This window comes from Protopterus annectens, chromosome 3.part0, assembly GCF_019279795.1.
Source record: "Protopterus annectens isolate FY-2018-M chromosome 3.part0, PAN1.0, whole genome shotgun sequence".
Taxonomy (NCBI): Eukaryota; Metazoa; Chordata; order Ceratodontiformes; family Protopteridae; genus Protopterus; species Protopterus annectens.
The window spans coordinates 670223520-670246707 of record NC_056731.1 but is presented as its reverse complement, the minus strand read 5'-3'; the positions used below and the strand labels follow the sequence as shown (position 1 = coordinate 670246707).

General features: G+C 35.7%; 1 protein-coding gene across 1 annotated transcript in view; it reads left to right on the top strand.

Annotated features, from left to right (window-relative positions):
* Positions 1-23188, top strand: part of NPSR1 (neuropeptide S receptor 1) — a 1074098-nt gene that overhangs the window by 310502 nt on the left and 740408 nt on the right. The window contains exon 3 of the mRNA XM_044065077.1: positions 10732-10933. Within this exon, the coding sequence (XP_043921012.1) occupies positions 10732-10933 (202 nt within the window). The remainder of the gene's footprint in view (positions 1-10731; positions 10934-23188) is intronic.

The following is a 23188-nucleotide window of genomic DNA, read 5'->3' as shown; positions in this document are numbered from 1 at the left end:
TGCCAGCCTTGTCACACCACTTTAAAAGTGAAAAACATCTTATTTTGACTTATACCACATAAAAAGTCAAAACATTACTTTATTTTACATTTTGCATTTGTCTGTGTTTGAACTTGTTAGCCAGAGGCTAATGCAGTTTGGCTGGGTCTTCTTGAAAATGTTTTTGTTATCTTGCAGTGTGTTGCCTAGCTTGTTTATTAGGTATGAAGTTAAATTGAAATTGAGGCGGTATGAATCATAACTTACAGCTGTGATCATATATGAGCAATACATTTACTAAACTGATTACAGTGTTGTCACCTATATAGTCCTTTACATAGACAGTATACCACTGCAAAATGAAAATTATTCAGTAGCCTAGGAGATTGGGTTGATAATGCCATCCTTTTGACCATTGTGTAATTGTTGCTGTCAGGAAATCTTTTTATTTATTTAATATGCACTAATTACCAAAGGAATGTCATCAGCACTGATCAGACCAGTTACTGAGTTGATTCCCCCCTGTGGGATGTATCTCACTAAACATATCAAACAATAAGAAAGAACTCAAAGATTCCAAACCAAAAATACCATAGGGTTAAAATCCATGATTTATCAATAGTGGATGGAAACTCATTCATTCTATTCAGTGACTTATATGTTTACTGTTGTGTGCTTTTTACGTTGAATAGATGGTGGTGTGTGTGAGTATGTGTTTGTACTATATGAAGTTATGCTATTTATACTGTGTGTGTGTGTGTGTGTAAATGTCCAGGTGCTCATGGTGGTGTGGTAGGGAATACCTCAGGCTTGAACCCTGTACCCTGTATGCAGGTGTTAAAGACTTGAGTTCCCTACCCACCACCATTTGTAAAAAAATTGCAGATTTTTGCCTCATATTTGATCTGATCTGTTCCTCATAATATCTGTGGTTTGTAAATGTTGCAATGCTTGATATTTGATGGTGTAGTAGTAGCATTGTTGCCTCACAGCTGCAGGTTCTTAGGTTTGATTCTTGGCTGCGGTTCCTTCTTTGTGGGGTCTGCTATCTTCTCCCTGTGTTTGTGTGGACTTGCTTTTATTTGATGGTGCAGTGGTAGCATTGTTGCCTCACAGCTGTAGGTTCTCAGGTTTGATTCTTGGCTGGGGTTCCTTCGTTATGGGGTCTGTTATCTTCTCCCTGTGTTTGTGTGGGTTTGCTTTTGCGTCCTCCCATGTTACAAAAACATGTCTGCATTATTTCTTCCTGGGCCTCTGCTGAAAATTTTTTTTTGTTCCAAGTCAGACTGTCCTGATTAACAAATGTTAAATAAAATTGACAGGCATTTGAATTTCAGACTTCAGGTTTCTGAATGTTTAATTTCTTACATATTTGATGGTGCAGTGGCAGTATTGTTGCCTCATAGCTACAAGATTTGTGGTTTGATTCTTGGCTGGGGTGCCTTCTTTGTGGAGTCTGCATCTTATCTCTGTGTTTGTGTGGATTTGCTCTGGTGTCCTGCCATTTTACAAATACGTGTCTGCAGTATTTCTCCCTGGGCCTCTGCTGAAAATTGTTTTTGTTCCATCAGAAGTAAAATTGACAGGCATTTGAATTTCAGACTTCATAGTCTTCAGAAAATACATGGTAAAACAACTTTTTATTCTAGCAATAATATATAGTAACACAACCTTTTATTATAGCATTTTTTTAAGTTTATAAGATCTTCTTCTTCTTCTTTCGGCTTTTTCCCGGTTAGGGGTCGCCACAGCGGATCGCCTTGTCCGCACATTGAATGGCAGAGGAGTTTTATGGTGTCGAGTTGCCAGCCCGGCGCCCAACCTTCCACAGAAGGCACTTTTAAGTTTATAAGATGACTATTTGAAATCTTTCCTTATTTTTGGGACTGTAATACCCTGTTATTGGCTTTGTCCAGATTTTTGTGCTAAGGTTGACAGCTATGGCAAGAACTAAATTCACTGAATATGTTTGAGGGCTGTATTCTTAGAATGCTTTCTGCTACTTTATGGATATTATATTCTGTATGATTATTGTTATTCTCCTTAAAGGTCTGCATCTACTAGCAATACTTTTTGTTTTTTTTCTTTTTATATCTTTTCCATATTAATTGTGTTAAATGCTGTTGCTATGTACATGATTGATGAGTACAGTAACTTTTGTAAGGTGAGTCCAGTAGTTGGCATAATGGCTAAGGTCTTTGCCTCCCATACACAAGGTAAAAGGTTTGATTTTGACCTGTGGCCAATGACTGTATGGAGTTTGCATGTTCCTGCTGTTGCGACTGGATACCTCCCACCTCTCAAAAACATGCTGAGTATTTCCACCTCAAACTCAGTCAAGAATGGAGTTGTGAGCAACATCACAAACTCTAGATGGTGTCCTATAAGGGGATGTGTTGTACTGACCAGCTGCTTTGTGCATCAACTGTGGTACGCAGTATTCTCTAGATAAGAGAACATGGATCATGTCATACTGCATATTGTGTCAGGGCTAGCCACTCTATGGTGTAAAAATTGGCTTTAGATGATTCAATTGTGTTGAATAATGTCACCAAATGGGTATTACTACAGCTACAACTACAGTGTTACATATCTTATAGAACCTTTAAGCTATTTTCCTCAGTGCAAACTCATAATAATTTGTAAATTAATATCCTGGTTGCCTAATAATGTAACAGGTTTAGAGCATTTATTAAATTGTGATAGATCTTCTGGTAAGGACGGCATGAATAAATTATGTTATTTTATATTAAAATAAAAGCATTATTTTTTGTAATGTTTTTAGTATTTTATGAAAAAGACGCACAATAACATTTTGCATACAATGATCACATTAATGTAGAAAAGGGTAAAAGAAAAACAGTGAACACTGCTATCTAATGTTTGTTTGTTTGTTTGTGTCTTTCAGCTTTTCCCGGTTAGGGGTCGCCACAGCGGAACTCCGGTCCACTAATGATTGGCAGTAGATTTTTACGTGCTGGCTTGCTGGGCCTAACGCACAACCTTCTACAAAGGAACGCCTATTCACGCATGTCGACACACAGAAGACGCTCTATCTGAGAATCAAACGGGCAACTTCTAACTGTGAGGCGACAACACTACCGCAGCACCACCACTGCTATCTAATAATATTAGGAAATTGTAATACATTTAGAATACAAGTAGTAAATCATTTCAGGTAGGATTTCATCTTAAATAAGACATACCTGGGGATTTATTAAGGTTCTACAACACTGTGTTAAGGGCCATGGTAAAAAAGTCCAATTTCTGAGTTGCTATATTTTGCAATTCACAGAAACATTAGCCAAAATGGAGAATCACTTCATTATTAGCTAAGTACTTGTCTATGAATCACAGTTAACTTCTATAAAGTACAAATCAGCACTTCTCATGGTAGTTCACAACAGCGACTGCATCATGTTGGCACAGGCACCCCTCCCCCGCAATCACTCTCCCACACCCACACAATAAAACCCCATGTACCCCACAGCTGTCTCTGTTAGAACATCCCCCTACATCTCCTTTTCCACTGCACAGGTGATTACAGCCATTCCTTAATGTCAGACATCCAAATTTCACACTTCATATCCTTCAGGTAATGCATTCTAGGGCAAACTCTGTTATCCTATACATCTGAAAGGAATGCCTAACATTTCCTGTCCCCTTCCATCATACATCACAACATGTTGCAGGCATTGAATAATGCCGAGATTCGCAATATAAATTACAAACTCCCTATTGAACTACATTATCATTTAGAGCACTAAGCTAATGCAGGGGTGTTTTGTGCCAGGGTTTATGGTTCAAATTGCTTTTCCACCTCCATACTTTTATTTTTTTTTTGCATTTATTTATTATTTTAAAACTCATCCCCTGGTATCTAGCAGTGGTGCAGAGTACTAATATTCCTGGTAAGAGGGTACAGGGTTCTAATTTTGTTCAGCTAATTTTATGGCATGCTATCTGCTCCAGGTGTATAGCACATTTTTTAAATCTGTATCTTTAAAGCATGCTGTATTGAATAACCTTGGTGATAGTGTTCCCTCATCCCCTGATCCTCATATTGTTTATTGCCACTCGTACACAAGTAAGAGTTATCCTTGATGGCTAGTTTTCACTCATCCCCTGACCCTCATACTGTTTAGTGCCAGTCGTACACAAGTAAGAGATATCCTTGGTAGCTAGTGTTCTCCCCCACACCTGATCCCTATACTGTTTAAGTGCCACTCAGGTTTGAGTAAGAGTTTTCCCTGGGGGGCTAGTGGTTCCCCTACCCAATGTTTGACACTGTGCTTGTTAGTCTAGGGGTGTGCAGAAATATGACAGCTACTCCAACCCTTCCCTACACATTCACACACACACACACACACACACACACACACACACACACACACACACACACACACACACACACACACACGTCAATCCCCTCCCCACCCAATCCAGGCAGACACACAAAGTGATACATGCACTCACACATTCAGTCATTATATACAGTCATGCACATTCCTCCTAAGGCTCCCCTATCACTGAACTCCCCAGCATTTACCTCTACTGCAGTGAAAATGCTGTGTTCATTTCTGAGAGTACAAGGAATGGCTGTGCTAATCTGCATGGCTGAACAGTTATATGAATTGCTTGAAGCATTCACGCATGCCTTCACGGAGGCAGTTCTGGATGAAGAATATATGACAAACTAGCATAAGATTCTCCACTGGACTCTCTCATTAGTATCTAGCATGGCCACAGAGACAGACTCCTATGGTACTGCAATTTCTTTATACAAGAGCACTATGGCAGAGCTGTCTATGAATTCCAAATGGTTAAACTGAGGTATCTCAGTCTTGGAAAAGCAAAGGTTTAAGTTGCCCTTTAGCTAAAGGATAAACAAGGAGATATATCAGTTTCAAAATAGACATTTTAATTATTTTAAAAGAATCTGAGGTATTTATCTCTTTTCTAGACTTCAGAAAATAATGATTTACTCATAAAATACTATAGGACTATGGTTTATAGCAGAGGAGGAAAAGAAAACTCCATCATAGAAGGCAGGGGTGACTTATGGCACTGGCTGCTGGGCTGCATCCCCTCCAACAAAACCAGAACTCTCATCTGTGTTTTTATTACTTTTTATTAAATGTTTTTTGCTATTTTCTTTTCTATTTAAGATATAAAAAATTACCGTTTTGTGGAACTGAAACTTTGCCCTTGCAGCTGCAGCTATATATGCTCAGAATCCCCAGTTATGTTAAAAATAATGGCTTCTCAGCAGGACTGATTCAAAACCAGCCTTATGTTATCACAGGTCCTCCTACAATTCTGAAGTGGCAGAGAACCACTTCAGCGGATACTGACTGGGTTGTTCTATGAAGCAATAAAGGCTATTTCTTATTGGTTCTGCCTGCCTAAATTGATCAAGGCAGTCTGAAAAAAAGGAAAGGAAATGAACAAGGAATTGGACAGAAATCTGTATTTACAAATGCTGGAACATTCTATTTTTTTTACTAGTTTATTTATCTATTTATTTATATTTTAACAAGAACTCTGCATGCCACCAGCCAGGACCAAATGGTAAATACTCTCAGGGATAAGCTAAAGCAGATGCACTTTTAAATGTGAGTACTTTGAAAAGCTGAGAAAACAAGAGCGTGTGATTTAATATATATTTTCTGAGAAGTGTATAACAATAGTGACTGTATTTATTTAGTATAGTTCATATTTTCTTCCCAAATTGCCAGGATGGACTAAGAGGGACAGAGCAATATCAGATTTGAGATAAAATCTTTGTAACTGATAGACATTGTGTGTGTGCGTGTGTGTGTGTGTGTGTGTGTGTGTGTGTGTGTGTGTGTGTGTGTGTGTGTGTGCGTGTGTGTGTGTGTGTGTGTGTGTGTGTGTGTGTGTGTGTGTGTGTGTGAAAACAAATGTATATGTTAGGGGAGTTGAGATTCAAGGTATACTTCTGACAGCAGAAAGCTGAAATAAATTATTGGCCCATTATTTATGCATTTATTCATGTGTGTGTGTGTGTGTGTGTGTGTGTGTGTGTGTGTGTGTGTGTGTGTGTGTGTGTGTGTAATAATGTTTAGGGGGGTTATCTTCTCAACTGCCCCTGATTTTGCAGAATCTCTGATTTTGTGCCATATTTTGTTCCTTGTAATTTTTTTTTTTTTTTGTAATTAATGAGGACTAATTGCTAAATAATGACAGACATTTTAGTTTCAGAAATAATAGCCTTCACAAAAGTCAAACCTCAAAACAATCCAATGCTGCCAAGGCCTATGGAACCAAAAATAAATCTATAAAAATAATGAATTTTAATTAATAGAACTAATTAAAATTAAGTGCATTCGTCCATTCTAATGATGAATATCTTCAGAATACAGTCATTGCTGGCCATGCTGTGGCTTTTAGCCATCACAAAAGGCATACTGACAAACACCTGTTATTTTAACAACTAAATATATAAGAGCAATATCTGTTCTTGATGTTGGTACTTTGTCTTCCATTTTTTAGTTTTCTCTTTGATTCTTGCACTAATAGGTTGAGATGTATTGGGGCGATAGCACTAATGCAAACGGGTCATATAAACCACCAGGTTTCTACACATGTATATCTGATTATATTGTGTATATCGCTACCTGCATGGGTTGTGATAAAGTATATGTTGGTAAGACCAACAGGCAGTTGAAAAGTAGAATTTATAAACATTCTTATGCAGTGAAAATCAAAGATGAGCTGATTGCACTTTACAAACATTCAATGGATTGTATTAGTTTCAAAACATTTTTGTTTAAGTCTTGCATAATGTACCATCAGATGCCAAGGGAAAGTAGAGATGATTTTTTAGACTACTTGGAATATAAATAGCAACTAAAATTATTTTTTTGTTTTAGGTATAGGATGAATCAAGCAGTTAATTTTAAATGCTATTTAAAGTTTAAAAAAATTGTCGAACATCACATGACTGGAACTTTGATTTTTAAAGTTCTGGGATAATTATTAGTTATCTTTATAAGCAGTTTGAATTACCTCATTTGAAGTGTTATGTGCAGTTACAGTGTTACAGTCTTGTCACGTTCAGTTTGGAAGAGACTCGAAAACTTCATATAACGACATCAGGGAGTCTGTAGTCCACATAGTGTGGTTTCACTATCATTGGATGAACCATTGGTCATGTTTTTTGAAACTGCAAAGGATGCCAGCATGTCTCAAACACACTGGTAATTGTTTCCTTAGCAAGGCAGCTCTAGTCGGGGAGAAAACTTTCAAGGATTCATTTTACACCTCAGTAAAAATAACTGTTGCTATTGTTATTTAAAAACATTAAAGGGGACTCTTAATAATTCACCTTTTGAAATTTGTAAGCCAAAATTACATTACCTCAATAGTGTGTAATAATAAATGAAGATTTTAATAAGCTGACCATTCACAGTAGGTTTATATCAAACTGTAGATATGTTCTTCATGTAATTAATAATCTATATTTTTCTAGCTAAATATCCCTTGTAGTGTGACCACAGAAGGGTATGCAGAACTCAATTTGAGACCACATTAAAGACTTAAATAATGGTATCATAACTGTTGGGTGGCTTGATGGCACAGTCCATTGAGTGTTTTTAGTTAATCAAAAGTATTTTCTGAGTAGCACTGAAACATTTGTTTCAAAGCAAAGATCAATTTCAACAAAAACTCCTAGACCTTTGATATACTTAATATGAGCAAGAACCGATTCTTTTTGTTTTCCTTGATGTTACCACCTAGGTGTAGTGCACTGCACTTTGTAGCATCAAAAAATGTGCTTTTCTTTTGCACAAACTGTTGATTCAAAAGTTCTTGAAGAGTTCATTAATCTCACGTACTTCTATATAACCAATGCATTTGCTTACCTACACATGATTTTGCATACCTCTCAACTGTACAGATTTTCGCAGAACATCCAGATTTTGGCTTCTTATTTCTGGTCCAATTTTTATAAAATTGTTTTCTGGCAAATTTGTGATAAATCATTACAGATTGATGTTAGAAAACAATGACACACATGAGTTTCAGACTTCATATCCTTCAGAAAATTTGTGTTAATGTATAACCTGTTATTCTATCAACTTTCAAAGTTTGTAAGAGCAGTATTTAAAAATTATCCCTATTTTTAAGCCTTTGTCCCACTTTTATTTATGGCTTTGTCCAGATTTCTTGCTATAAGAGGTTGAGAGGTATGATTTATAGTCAGAAAAGTAGTCATAAATATATAGAAAAGAAAGGTACTTATTGATTATTGATGGTCCCACTTTCTAATAAGTGTTGAGGAGGGGAAAAAAAATCTCATTTCTTTACTTTGGCTAAATGATTCCAAACACAGCTGTCTATATACTGTATTGTCAACAGATTTTGAGGGACCACAAATGCTTTATCTTGTCCAAGATGACTCATCAACAGAAATCAATGTAAAAAGCAATTGCATATGTGGTACAAGAGCAACTCAAAGTAAAAATGTGTCTTGGCAAAATAAATTCTGGGAAATTACATTTATGACCACACACTCAAAATATTAGCCACCAATGATTGCGAAACAAATTGGTCTGTAGTTGTTAAGTTATTTACTTCACTTCCTTTATGGAATAGGACCAAGATAACTGGCTTCCAAATATTGGATAGAAAGGTGGTTGATAAGAACTTTTGGAACAAAATGTTGAGGAGAGATGATATGGATTGCTTGACCGTAATTAAAAAGAGACAATTAAGTCCATCTGGCCCTGCTGCTGAATCAGGTCTGCTCATACATAAGGCTTGCTATACACTTTTCCTTAGACAAGTTGGAAAATTAACCTGGGTGTGAGAGAGTACTTACAGTGGTATGTTAATATAAGAATTCCCCCACAAAAATGAAAATTATATTTTGCTAGATTTAAGCTATCAAAACATTTAAATCCCCCATTTTTAGTGTTATACTACTCTGGTAGTCCTTAATAAGGTTTGTGATAGTGACACAATTATCCAATTTGTGTAGATTTACCTGCCTTCACTTTGTTCCTCAAGGACACTTTAGTTTTATTATTTCTCACTGTACTGAGCTGGTGGAAAAGCATAAGTGGATAACCCAGCAATGTTTTTTTTTTCTTTTTAGTTATTTTTTTAATTGACTTATTCAATTAAGGAGGTTAACACCTCATGAAATTATGTAAAGAGCCAATAAAAAAACATTTATTAACTAAGTGGATAACACAGCAATGATTTTTTTTTTCTTTTTAGTTATTTTTTGAATTGACTTATTCAATTAAGGGGGGTAGCACCTCATGAAATTATGTAAAGAGTCAAGGAAGAAGCATTTATAAACAACATTATCTTTACAAAAATCAAAAACAGTCTCAAATGTCATAGATGATCATCACTCACTCAAAAGCATTGCATTCCTCTTGGATCTTAACATATTCTGCCTCATATTTATTTACATTGAGACCCCTTACATTTGTGTTATAATAGCTCAAAACAAATTCCCATATTTGATTAACATGACTAGAACTGGCAAGGGCTGGTAAGGGTTTTAACTTTTATAACATGAGTATTATGGTGAATTCATACCTCATCAAGTCTGCTTGCTTCAAGGTGAAGACTTTAACAATGTGAATGTTGCTGCTAAATATAAGAGATTATTTATATTCATTCCTGATGAGAATGGATTCACAACTGTCAGAAATGTGAGTTCTGTTGCTATGATACCTTGAGAAACCAGAAATGCTCCGGAGGGATTCTTTAAGCTAAGCCATGTTTCTGTAACTATATTAACAGCAGAAACCATGCTATATAAATCCAAACATTTTCTCTTCAGAGTGTTAGTATTTAAAATTTTAAAATATGAAAAGTTTTTATGAGAGTTTTGAAGTTGCAGGTCTATCAAAGGAGGATCTAAAAAGATTTTAATATTTGTTTTAGCTTAGCACCAGCCCGATTTCCCAGGATGATCTGGATGATAAAAATTATTGCCAATGTAAAGATTTTCCCAAAAAGTTGTTTCCATAAGTAAATGCAGTCAATACTGTTAGGGAGACATAGTCATCGGAGTTTAAAAGCAAGCCATAAAAGCAGTGGTGGAGGTGGAATGTGTATAAAAATCATATGAAACCTTTTTGGGGTACTAATAGTAATGGAAATGTTGTTTATATATTTATTTCAATATACAGATATAAAGGCAGCTCAGAAGACTGTAATAAAAGAAAGAGATGTGAGAGACTAAAACATTTAACATGTATAGTCTTGAAGAAAAAAGAATTGTGGTATAATGAATTGATTAAAGCAAAACAATGCATATAATCCAGAGGGATATAGCATTCTAAACAAAGCAGGTGTTTCAGAACATCAGATTGTGAATAACCACTCAAGGTGAGTATCTTGGAGGAGATGCAAGGAAGTTTTAGTTTGCAAAACAGTGAGGTATAGTTAGAAACATTTTTGTGGACAGGTATTAAAACCTAAAACAAAAGACTTAATACCTAAATTTTAAGGCAGACACAAACCATCTCTAAAGACCATTGCATATGTTGGTGGATATGGTATTAAATACATGGAAGTTGTAGTTTATTAAGTGAGTAATGAACAGAGTAGGTGACTCCTGCTATCTTTGTCTGCCATTAAAATGCATGTAATACATATGTATTTTTAATGTTTGACTCCTGTATTTTGTATGATAAGAACAGCATGATACAGCATGAAGGAAACACGTGTTAATGTTTTCTTCATTTTTTTTTCTTTCAACAGAAAAGCAGGCAAAAATCCTAATTGGAATCGCATGGGGCCTCTCCTTTGTGTTTGCTGTCCCAACTCTGATCATTTTTGGAAGAAGGGAGCTAAGCAATGGAGAAATACAGTGTTGGGCTGATTGGCCTGATGAATCTTATTGGAAACCCTACATGACTATTGTGGCTTTTCTGGTATTTTTCATTCCTCTTATAATTATCAGGTAACCATATTATTTTTATACATGTCTTGTTAAGAAAGTAAGAAATCGTCCTCGTTTGCTCTGGCTCTCAATACACAAATACATACAGACACATGGTCACATGTGTCTGTTTGAATGTATAAATCACTTTCTCATCATATATATATATATATATATATATATATATATATATATATATATATATATATATATATATATATATATATATATATATATATATATATATATATATATATATATATATATATATATATATATATATATGGGTTCATGTCAGTACATCGACAAGTGAGAAGATCGACATCCACTTCACCGACACATGAAATAATCGAAACTGCAAACCACGGACATTTAACAGGTAACAGGTTTAAATTTAGCTAATCATGCCTACCATGTTTTAGTAAGTGTGGCAGTGTTATGCATGTGTTATGATCATTGTTTTACTTAGTCCTTGTTTGTCGGAGGAGGAAATGTCCGTGATTTGTAGTTTCGATTATTTCATGTGTCGGTGAAGTGGATGTCGATCTTCTCACTTGTCGATGTACTGACATGAACCCATATATATATATATATATATATATATATATATATAAGTTTGTGTCTGTATGTTCTTTTATTTATTATTTTCCATATTTGAGGGTACAGTTTTGAGTTTCATTCTGTATACATTGCTATGTGGTTTTATTTCCTCATTAATTCTATCTACAAATAATTTTTGCCAGAATAAAGCACTTTGTAAAAACAGTCTCTGCCCTTCTGAAAACTGTTACACTATTTTATTTGCAGCAAACAAGTTTTTGTTTCACAGACTTCATTTTTATACATTTACTTTGCAGAAATCGTTTTTATTTACTGAATTATTTAGTTATCCAATTATTTGTCTGTCTTTTGGCAATCAAGTTATATCCAGCTGATATTGTCCTGATTTCATATTCAAAGCAAAATAGGAAACAGTCTATAGGAAAAAAAATAAGTATCACACATTTTGTTTATGAGTGGAACTTGCTTATTAGATGCCCTTAATTTTAATTAGGGAGTTAATGTAGGATAAGAGGAGTAGACAGGGGTATTTTATTTAGCTGGAAGTAGGCATGTACTGTATAGGAAATGTATTTGCATGGTAAGATTCACTTTAAGAAACAGAAGATATCATTGAGTCACTCAAAGGCATGGTGATTATTTTATATCTTGGTTGATGTTGACAGCAGATGTCTTTAATGTAAACCTTTGGTTGCGCAATCACGGTGAGTGAAGACATTGTCAGATAATACGGTCAAAAAAATGCACAATGACAGCCCAATAAAAAAATAAAGTCAAAGATCATGAGCTCCAAGGTGACAGAGTGAAAAGAAAAGGGAAAAGAGACCAACTGCGATGGAAAGTACTGTCTGCATGTAGACGTGCTGCACCGCTTGTAAATATAAGACTCCAGGCAAAACAATTGCAGTTATGATTAATATATAGTTTTGGTGTGTTGAATGCTATTATTTTTTTTTTTGGAGAAGTTTGTGAGCAAGCAGTTCTGTTAAGTAGGAAATTATCTTTCCTGATGAATTAAATCCAGTGCAGTTGAGAAATGTTGGCGACATATTTTTTCTAAAACAGAAAATTGCTACAAAGTGTGCCAGAGAATCTTCCAGTATTACGCAAAATTTCCAAAAGTTAGTTAAGTTGAGGTCTCTGGTCAGCAGTGATCCACATCATGAATAGCGATTACAGTTTTAATATAAATAGCATTTAGGAAAAGCCCAGCACTGGTTTGTACATTTTTTTTCTTTTTTAACAAACAAAAGTGTTTTGTTTTATCAGGGCTGAGTTGTGGTAATAAACACATTCTTTAACTAATACATGTATATTATTTAAAATGAATTTCAGAATTCTACAGCTAAACTAGATTATGATACAATCTATGGGTGTATTAACCATTTACAGAGAACACTATGGAAAACAAACTTGTTTTAAAATAGGGATACGTATGCTTTATAAAGGCAGGGCTTCTTATTATCTAAACACTAGCAGAAGTTTTGGAATGTAGCGACTTTGACACATTCACTCCCATGGAGCTCAGGAAGTTTGCACTGTAACTTCCAATGGGCAGAGCCTAAGCCTTTTGATAGAATCGAATTATGTCCTCACACTTCAAACAAATGTTCATATGTCTGGAACCATAGGGGTTATGAAAGAAGTATAAATGTCAAGCGCTTTAGCATAAACTATTTTTATAGTGGTAGCATTCTTTAGGTTCTAGGTCTTAAACTGAATTTTATAAGGCAGAGTAAACACAGTAACTATTACTATTACTTTTGTCAGGTCAGGGTCACTGGCAGGGCTTCATCACTCTACACCAACATAGCTGGTTTGTTCTGCAAGACTTGCAGACTTTGCCACATACTATTGGATTACTGAGAGATTGGAATATTGGCACAGTGTGCTATCTGACATTGGCAAGCGATACATTTTGCAGCAAATAAAATTCTGAAACATTGCACGTTAATGGGGCCCATTAGTGATGTATGGTACTGGGGTCTCTATCAGATGATCGAAAGCTTACAAGTCCGAAGCTCACAACTTCGAACTGCAAACTTTGAAAGCAGACAACATCGAACGTACAAAAAAAATACTAACTACCCAAAAAAAAAACAAAAATGCTTTATGCAGGGGGCAATCCCCCCTGCACCCCCCACATCCCCCGCTACTTAAATATACCAACTCCGAGACTGCACTATAGTGCAGTAAAGGCAAAGCTTCCCTTCCCGCACTCTATGACGATCTCCGTTCTGCGGTTTGATGTCAGCTTTCGGGGTTTCAAGTTCGAAGTTGTGCACTTCAGACTTATCATCCTTCGATGTTCTGATATAAACCCTGGTATTGGAGAGCTAAATATGGTGGCCAATATTCTCATATATGGGATTAATAACTCTACACAGTGAAATAGTGCAATTGCCTGATACCAAGGTATGCCCACTATCTATTTTATCACAGCCACTGGAATGTATCACATTTTAGGTCTGTATTGTATATGTACATGACCCTGCCATATGTTGATGTTGAAGAATATAAATCAGAGCATGTGTATGTACCTTTGTGAAACATTTCCAGATATAGTATATGCATATAAATAGCGAGCACGTGCAGGCAGCAGTGCCATTTTGAGAGAACCGCCAGAGTGTTAACATATATGAATGTAGTAATCAGCCTGTTTATAAGTTTATTTACATTTAAGTTACAAAGCCTCATTTCTGATGTGTTCGTGTGTAATAAAAGCTGCTTGAACAGAACCCACAAATGTTTGTCTGTTTTATCTGACCAGATGAGCAACAAGGGATACCTTTCCATGGAAAATACAACCTGTATATTGTGATGCTTTATCTATGATGCTCCCTTTGAAAACTGTTTAATGTAGATGGCAATACTTAGAGTGTAATGCTTGTTGTGGGTACCTTTTATGGATACTGATGAATATTTCTACATATCTTTGTTGTCCATAGCTTTGCCATGTTTTTAGCAGAGAAAGCAGTTTGCTGTCTGCAACTATCAATGGCAGCATGCTATATACTAGTACTCTATGCATAGATGCATCTATATATATATATATATATATATATATATATATATATATGTATGTATGTATATACGGCTGTGTAGGAAAGTGAATCACTATGATGTTCAGAAAGAATCTCTCTCTGTCTTACACTCTCTGTCACTGTATGTACATATATTCATAATGTAAGCAAAGCCAACGTATTGGATAAAGATGTCTTATCAATGTTAAAAATCTTGTGCATATCACACAAACACTATTTGTTTCACTGTCCCTTTAATTACTCCAAAAACCTTGGAATGTAATAGTGTAAGAATTTTTGGAATCTGCACTTGTGCATGTGTACATACAACTATAATGTAAGCAAGGCCAATATTTACTGCATTAGTCTACTGGATAAAACATGCCTTGAGTTAGTGTTCATGACAGGCAGAATTTCTCATTTTAGTTTTATCTGCTTTTCTGCTTATTATAGAATTTCTCATTATAGTTCTACCTGCATTTCTGCTTATTACCTACTTGCAGATCTGTATCATTATCCTACATTTTTCTTATCCTACCAGCAGAAAATTAGCTGAAAAGATTTGATTTGTATACCCAGCTGCTCTAGTACTATCTCCCACCATTATAAGTAACATTTTTATGTTTTAAAGAATAAATTCAGTTGAACATACATTACTTATACTAAACTTATATTAAAATCCTTTATTTGAATGTTTATTAATACAGCATACATTACTCTAGACACAGTTACCGCCCTTATTGTCTCATGTGTAAATGTTTATCTCCATAATGTATTTGCAACTCTGACATGTGCCTTGTGCTGGGTGAAACATTTCTGTTAAACACTAATTTGTACACCACGACTTACTCTGAATATTCCTTAATATGATCAAGTGTACATGAGTCGTAATCTATCACTCTGATTGGGAAGGGCACTCATGATTTTTCAGAGGAGAAATACTATTTTATTTTAGTTGACTGTGGCATATTAACAAAACTGTTATATTCTACACACAAAGGAATATTTTAGGTGATCAGAGCAATGAGGTAACAGATGAATACCTTTTCAGGGCCTGTAAATGATATTAATGATATGAATCTTAGTAATAAGAGGCTTAAGAGACACATAAAGACAGGAGGAGGATCCTCCATTTAAAATGAGTGGCTGAAAGTAGTTTCAAGGGAAGAATGTTTCAGCAGTTGAGAGATGAACATCGAAACCGCTGGATGATTCAGTGACTTTATTTGGGGCATTGGACAATGACAGCAGCAATTTATAGGCAGCTGATGAAAACAAGACAGATTAAGAGGGGCTTAGAAAATGATACATGTAACTGCAATGGACTGATATTAAATCTCACTTGAAGCATGATGGACTTATTTCTCATGCAGACAGACAATGTGTTTATAGGGTCTGTTATGATTTAGTAAAACTCAGTTCTCTGAAAGGTATTTAAAGGATGATGATTTCCAAAACTAGAATTTTAAAGGTTGTACTATGAAACACTGACTTCTTGGAAGTCATCGTACTGAAAAGATAAAAAAAATTCCTGAAATTCAAAAGTGAGAAAAACTTTTACTTGTTGCACACAAGCCCTTCACACCCCCTGAACATAGTTCTGCCAACAGAAAGAAGGGAGACATCTCCCTAAACAAATGAATCATTGCTGGCCCACCAAAACCGCACTGTCAGTGATTTCCAATGGGAAACAGCGTTCTGCATTATGCTGTTCATTTTTTTTTCTATGTGCTACTGACATTCGAGCAATTTCAACTCAAGCATGTGTAGGGGAGCCTATTTCAAGAAAGAAATGCTGGCATGGAAGCTACCTTTCTTATAAGCATCCAAGCTTACTTCGTCACACTCACTGGCCTTATCATTCTCAGTTCTACATCCTGCTGACTTTAAAAAATGATACCCATTGTTACAGAAATGTTAAGAGAATGCAGGTAACATTAAAAAGGTTTACATATTTCTGAGTGGTATAGCAAACAGCTTTACTCCTGTGATATATGATTAGCAGTCACATTAAGGACTTATTTTCATTTAGGAGAAAAGGATGTATGGTGTAGGAATTACACACACACTTCCATAAATTGGAATAATCCAGTCTGAATGGACAGTTTGATTAAACTTTCAATATGAAAGTGTTTTTTGTGAAATAAAATTTGTTTGGTCTGGAGAATGATAATTCTGAAAAGGGATGTGTTTCCCCTTAGAGACTGTCAGTGATGGTGTTGCCACATCCCCTAAAGGATGCAACAATTCCACTTCTAGTTCTGTATTTGAATATATAAACTTGCAGGTTTGTTGAAGGTGCAGGTGGTAGAATGACACCAAGCAAAACAGGAATCAAATTTTCCTGTCAGTCCTATATTTGCATTCCAGTTTCACAGAAAAGTAATAGCAGTCGATTAAATAATTATCAGTGTGCACCAGTAAATTAATTATTTTGCAAGCATATATTCTTAAAAATGTAAAATCTTTTTTATTTATTCTTTGTTGACTGGGATAGTCCCAGTAACCTAGTGGCTTATTTTCAGGGGGCACCTCAGGTGGTATTTATAGTACTTGAGAAATTTGCCCATGGAATCAAAAATCTTCCCCTACCCTTTTTGATAGGTGCCATAGGATTTATAATGTCCGCCTGACCTACCACCAACTCAAGTAGATGGGACATCACTTTAATTTATCGCTTAAAGAAAGGTACACGCATGAGTACGGCACCATCCTAATGCTGCAATGTCAGCAATCCAGTCATCTGGAGTGAGAACAGAACCCACAGCCTTCTGGTCTTCCAGCAACAAAAGTGCATCACTGACACTACAAATCTAAGTGCAAGTGCTGTGGAGCAGAAGAATAAAGCCCTGACTATGGACCAGGCAACTTGGTTTAATTATTGTTTCAACTGTCCAAAAATGCTCACAGGTGAGGACAAGCTTGCCTCCTCTTGAGGGAGGAGGCTAAGGGAAGGGAGCATGCATAGGACAGACAAAATGGTTTGAGTTTCCTGATGTAGGTTGAGGAAACCACCGAGGAGTGCTTCCTGAAGGTGTGTCTGGGTCAGCTTGCCAATGTCATCCCAACAAATTCAGCTATTACCTCATTGCTAGATACAGATCCGCATCAATTTCCCTCAGAGATTATGGAAATTACCTTAACACTACAGAGAAGTTAACTATCAAACCAAATACCTTCTTCAATCAGCCAAGCATTGACTGGTATATTTGCACCTCTAAAATGGTTGTGCTCAGCATTTCCTAGACTTTGTTAATACCAATGTGCTGGAGAAATGATAAACTACCCACTACAGGCTCTGACATCATTAACCTGATTCTTACCAACCTAGCTCCCACTTGTACCCTACCCTTCATCTCCTCATCCCTGGTTAAATCCGACCACAAAATTTGTCATCTTTTATATCAGGCCTAGTTGTATTATCTAATCAAAAATGAGACCATCTTTAGGGACTTTCCCTTGACATAAGTACTTCATCTTGTGGAAGAGAAATGTAAAATTCTCAGCAGTCCCTTGGGAAAAAAACTCAGCTGAGAAGGCTGTTGCTTACATCTCCATCTTTTACCAGCACCTAAACAGCTGCATAGATAAGTCATTACCCACCCTCCTTAAATATAATGGTAAAGGCAGGAATAAACCTCCCTGATGGACCTCCTGTATAAATAAATTTTGCAAGAAAAGCAGGAAAATAATGAAAAATTTGCAAGAAGTTCTCATCACCTTGTCTAAAGTCCAGAATGAAACATACCAGCAAGGGGCTTAAGAGCACTATTAGAAAATGTAAAGCAGGATAAAAACCTGAGTGCCACAGTTAAAAAGAAACTACATTTTTTCTTCAGCTATGTCATAACATTAAGGAATAATATGCAGCAATGCACTCATCCATAATAATATTACGTGCTCTTTACCCAAAAATTGTCAATATATTAGCAGACAAATGTAGTACTGACTTCACCCCACCTATCCACATTGTTGCCACCACTTTTTCTGAAAATGGATATTCTCATGAAATCTCCTTAGGACAAGTCTTAAGATCCCTGTCAAAGGTTAGAAATAACACAGCTGTGAGATGAGACAACATACCAGGTCACGTTCACATCAGTGGCAAGTATGAATTATCAATGCCACTACTTACGCTGTTCAACATTAGTCTGTCTACAGGTTTGGGCTTGATACCAGGACAACAGCAATGGTGACCCCTCTGCAGATCTAGGTAATTACAGACCCATCAGACTCACCAAATTTACATGCAAAACTATGGACCATCTCACAGTACAGCTCACTTAGGCAGACATAGGCCACTTAACTAAACTAGATCCCACTTGGTTTGGCTTTGTGAAAACCATGTGTCTCCTGAACCTAGTAAGCTTCTTTGAAAAGTTTACAGAGTGTGTAGACAGTGGTTACTCTATGCACACTGCTTATCTTGGTCTGGCCTAGGTATTGCTACTGTTTTCCATGCTAGAATTATTGAAAACATAGACAAACTTAAAGTACATTGTTGAATAGATTGCAAATTGGATATCCAGCAGATTTGTATATGTTGCTGGTACACTCTATGAATGTAAAATTGTAATGAGTGGAATGCCACAGGGATATGTGCTAGGCTCTGTCCTGTTTGGAATTTGTTTTGCAGACATCAAATCAAATATCCCAGAAGTGTGGTTGACCAGGTTTCCTGCTGGCTATAAGATGGGTACTGTATCTCCTCATCCATTTATACTAAACAGCTTCAGCAATGATTTGAATATGCACAAACGTGGTATACTGACAATGGCAACATTTAATTTAAAAAAGTGCAGCATAGCTGAGTTTGGCAAAAAAAATGTCCCCACCCTGTATATTATATTATATTATATTATATTATATTATATTATATTATATTATATTATATTATATTATATTATATTATATTATATTATATTATATTATATATGGTACTTATCTTCAGACAGAGATGGCTATGAAAAACCTGCGTACTTATGTAGACAACTTTCTCTCTCATTTGATGATCATGTTTCCATAATAGACAGGACATACATCTATCAGGCTCAGTTAATTACCAAGGAATATTTTCAAGAAACAAACATGTTATTTTACAATTGCATTCTTCCCTTATCAGACCTATTATCAAATATAATATCATTTTTGGTATATACAAATACAAACCCCAATTTTTTTTAACAAAGAAAAGTTAAAGTCTTAAATATCCTGAAAGACTAATACAATTTTCCTTATTAAGCCTTGTCTACATTTTCAAGCCATTAAAGGCCCAATCCTATTTGACATCCTATTTCTTTGTAAAACCCATGCCTCTACAAATATACACATTAGAAGCCTAAATCTATACCAAACTCAAGCAAGACTCACTGGGGGGTTAAGTTCTTAACACAGCTTATTCCTATCCTATGGAATAAGTTACCCTGACAGTACAAATAGAGTACTGTGTTGGATACTTGTAAGACTGGATAAATAGATAAATAGATAGATAGATAGATAGATAGATAGATAGATAGATAGATAGATAGATAGATAGATAGATAGATACAAATTTACACTAGGATTATGGTTTAAGGTCCTGCTCAATTTGAGACGTACGTAATATTAAGTGATTGACAAGGGTGGAAAGTCCTTTTAAGAGCGTGTATTTAAACATGTATGTTACTAGGCATGTGTCTATTTAAACATGTATGTTGCTAGGCATGTGTCTATTTAAACATGTATGTTGCCAGGCATGTTATGGTCCCTGTGATCTCTTGCCTAGTATTCCTAGTATTAGTCCTACGTTTCTACATTCATAATGTTCAGTTCATTGCATAAATGAGGATTGGTTCTGCATGGCCTACTCATTGCATTTACCTCCTAGAGGGTGTTACTCGCTATACATGAGAGAGGAGATGGCAACAGAAATACACTCCCACAGCAGCAGTGTGACACACACCTGGGATGCTTCAATCGTCTTGCTGGCCTGGACCCTTAAATAGAGCTAGTCTATAGGAGTCAAGCAATGGCAAGTTGAACTGGAAATTGAAGAGAAGCCCTAGGATTCATTGATGGTCAGTTGCATGGATGAAAAAACGTCTGTTTGCTTATTTGTTAATTTATTCATTTATTTTATCATTTGTAAATTAAATTTATGGACTGGCTCCTAACACATACTTCAGCAATGACTGAAACTCAAGGCAAAATACATTATTGCCATTAGCATTAAGTAGAACTGACACTGGAGTAATATTTTATATATTTCTATCCATGGGGAAATATCAGTTTTATTTCTTCTATGCTTTTTTCATTTTAAACATCTTTATTAAACATGACATTTTTTAAAAAGTGGCATAGGTGCTTCTACTGTAATAGAAAATAAAACAAACCATAATAAGATTACCATTGTTGTTTTCATGCAGTATACATTTTAAAAATTTTCATTCACTGCAACATTACATAAATTGTTTAATTCTTGCCTTTCTTTCAATTTCACTTCTCCACGTGAACATTATTCTGCATGTATTGTTCCCACAAATTCCATTGATTTCTATTTAATTTGCTCCTTCCCTTTTCTTAACATCAAATTTCCATTTTTATCTCCTTTACAATATTCAGTACTTCAGTTACAGTTGGTTTAGATTTTTATTTCCATTTTCTAGTAATGGACATTTTTTCAGCATTGTTCCCATACCTATTGACTATCAAGCCCTCCCCAGTCAATTCTGTTAATTCTTCCATACAGGATATCTACATGTTCACCATAATCACCATCACCAGCTACATAAATATGGGAGTGGTCTGTGCCCTCACTGGCATTCTAGCAGTGATGGTGCTTAGTATAAATCATAACCTCTCCCCTACTCAGAGTATGACCCACCTCATTAGTATGACCCACCTCACTACCCCCTGATGAATATATGCTCCCATGCACATGCGATGAAGGCTACAGTGCACACAGAATGGTGGCTGAACAACTGCCTCAAAGCCATTTTTACATTACTATCCCTCCTCCATGGGGAATAGCATTTGATGGCTTTAGTTCACCCCATGCCCAGAATAGGCACACTCTCCTCATGCCAGATCCACCATACATCCAAGCGGTTAACTGGATTAGGGTCAGCCAGGTCAGAGTCTAGACTTTATCTCACTATGTCAAAGCGGATGACAGGGAGAAGGATAAATGTAACATAGTTTTCATTTCTAAAATGTAGATGCAAAAATTAACTCATTTTTGATTAAAATTAAATCACATGCAACAGAATAACATATGTAAAATAACTCCAATAAAAATAATGCTTCAACTTAAAGACTAAGATAAGTGCTGTGAAAATATCCCTACTCATGATGTAGTGTACTTAATGGTACCTTATGCATTTTTTCAAGCAAAATGCTGCCACTACTCTCCATTCTGCAATAAAATCATGAGTTTTGGAATCATACGATTGAGTTGAAATTTCTGGATATCTCATTAGTATTTCTATTGGCTAAGTCAAGCATGTGCATCATTGCATACTGAAAGTTATAGACTGAAAGATTTATTGGCATATTACTGCTCTCTCTTGACATCTCAAGTCTATTCTCAGCATAAACAATTAATGTAAATATAATCAGTTACAATGTTTTAATACTTCATTGGCATCCTGACAAAAAGGTAATTACTCCGTAATACTCAGCATTGATCAGGACAATTATTGAGTATAATGTCACCTTTAGGAAGTATCTCACATAATATATCAACCAAAAAGATCACAGGTCTAAAGTCCTTGTGCTACCAAGAGAGGTTAGAAGCTCTATCCCTTTATTCAGCTTCTTACAGGCTTTTGAAAGAAGATGTCTGCCTTGGTTTACTATCAAAAGCACGAAAATCACTTATGCAAATGGTGATTTCGGCGACAAATAACGTTGACCATACATATTAAGTAGGTTGTATGGTCGATGCAACAAAGTCAACAAATTCTGTCAACCATAGTTTCTAAATCCCCCATTCATAGCAATGCTATCATTCCCTGCCCTGTGTACGTCCTTCTAAACGTCGACATTCCGACTGTTGCTCCTACCAAGGTCGAGGAGGTGGCTGTCAGACATGTCAACATCGACCTTTTGACTATAAACCATCTGTCTCACTTACCATGCCATTGGAGATCTTCTGTTTCTCAGCAACATTAGCATATCTACCATTACCAGAATCAGGACCCTAAATCTTCACTAAAAAATAATTAAAATACACTGGAAGTACAGATTTATAACACAGCAAGTCCCAAACCTTTGGAATAAACTTCTCCTATATGTAAAGCAGTAAGAATCATTATCTTCCATTAAACATAAACTAGATGACTGAATGGGCATCCACAAATTTAATCCAGGATTGACTGATATAGTAGAGAAAAAAGGTATAGCCTGAGATGTGGGTATGAGGAAAGGGTTACTGGCAATGTGTTAATGGTCATAAGACTCAATGACTATGGAATATCTATGAATCTATGAAAATAAAATGTTATAGAATGCTGCACACTTAATTAAATGGTGACATTACTAAAAACTGTATAATTTTTTTCATGATTCCTTTCCTAAGGATACCAAAGACACATTGTATATAAAGATGTTGATAGCTCTCTTACAGTTGGTAGTACTGAAAGTAGAGTCAGGAGAGTCTAAGTTGGAGCAATATTATAAAAAAAAAAAAAATATATATATATATATATATATA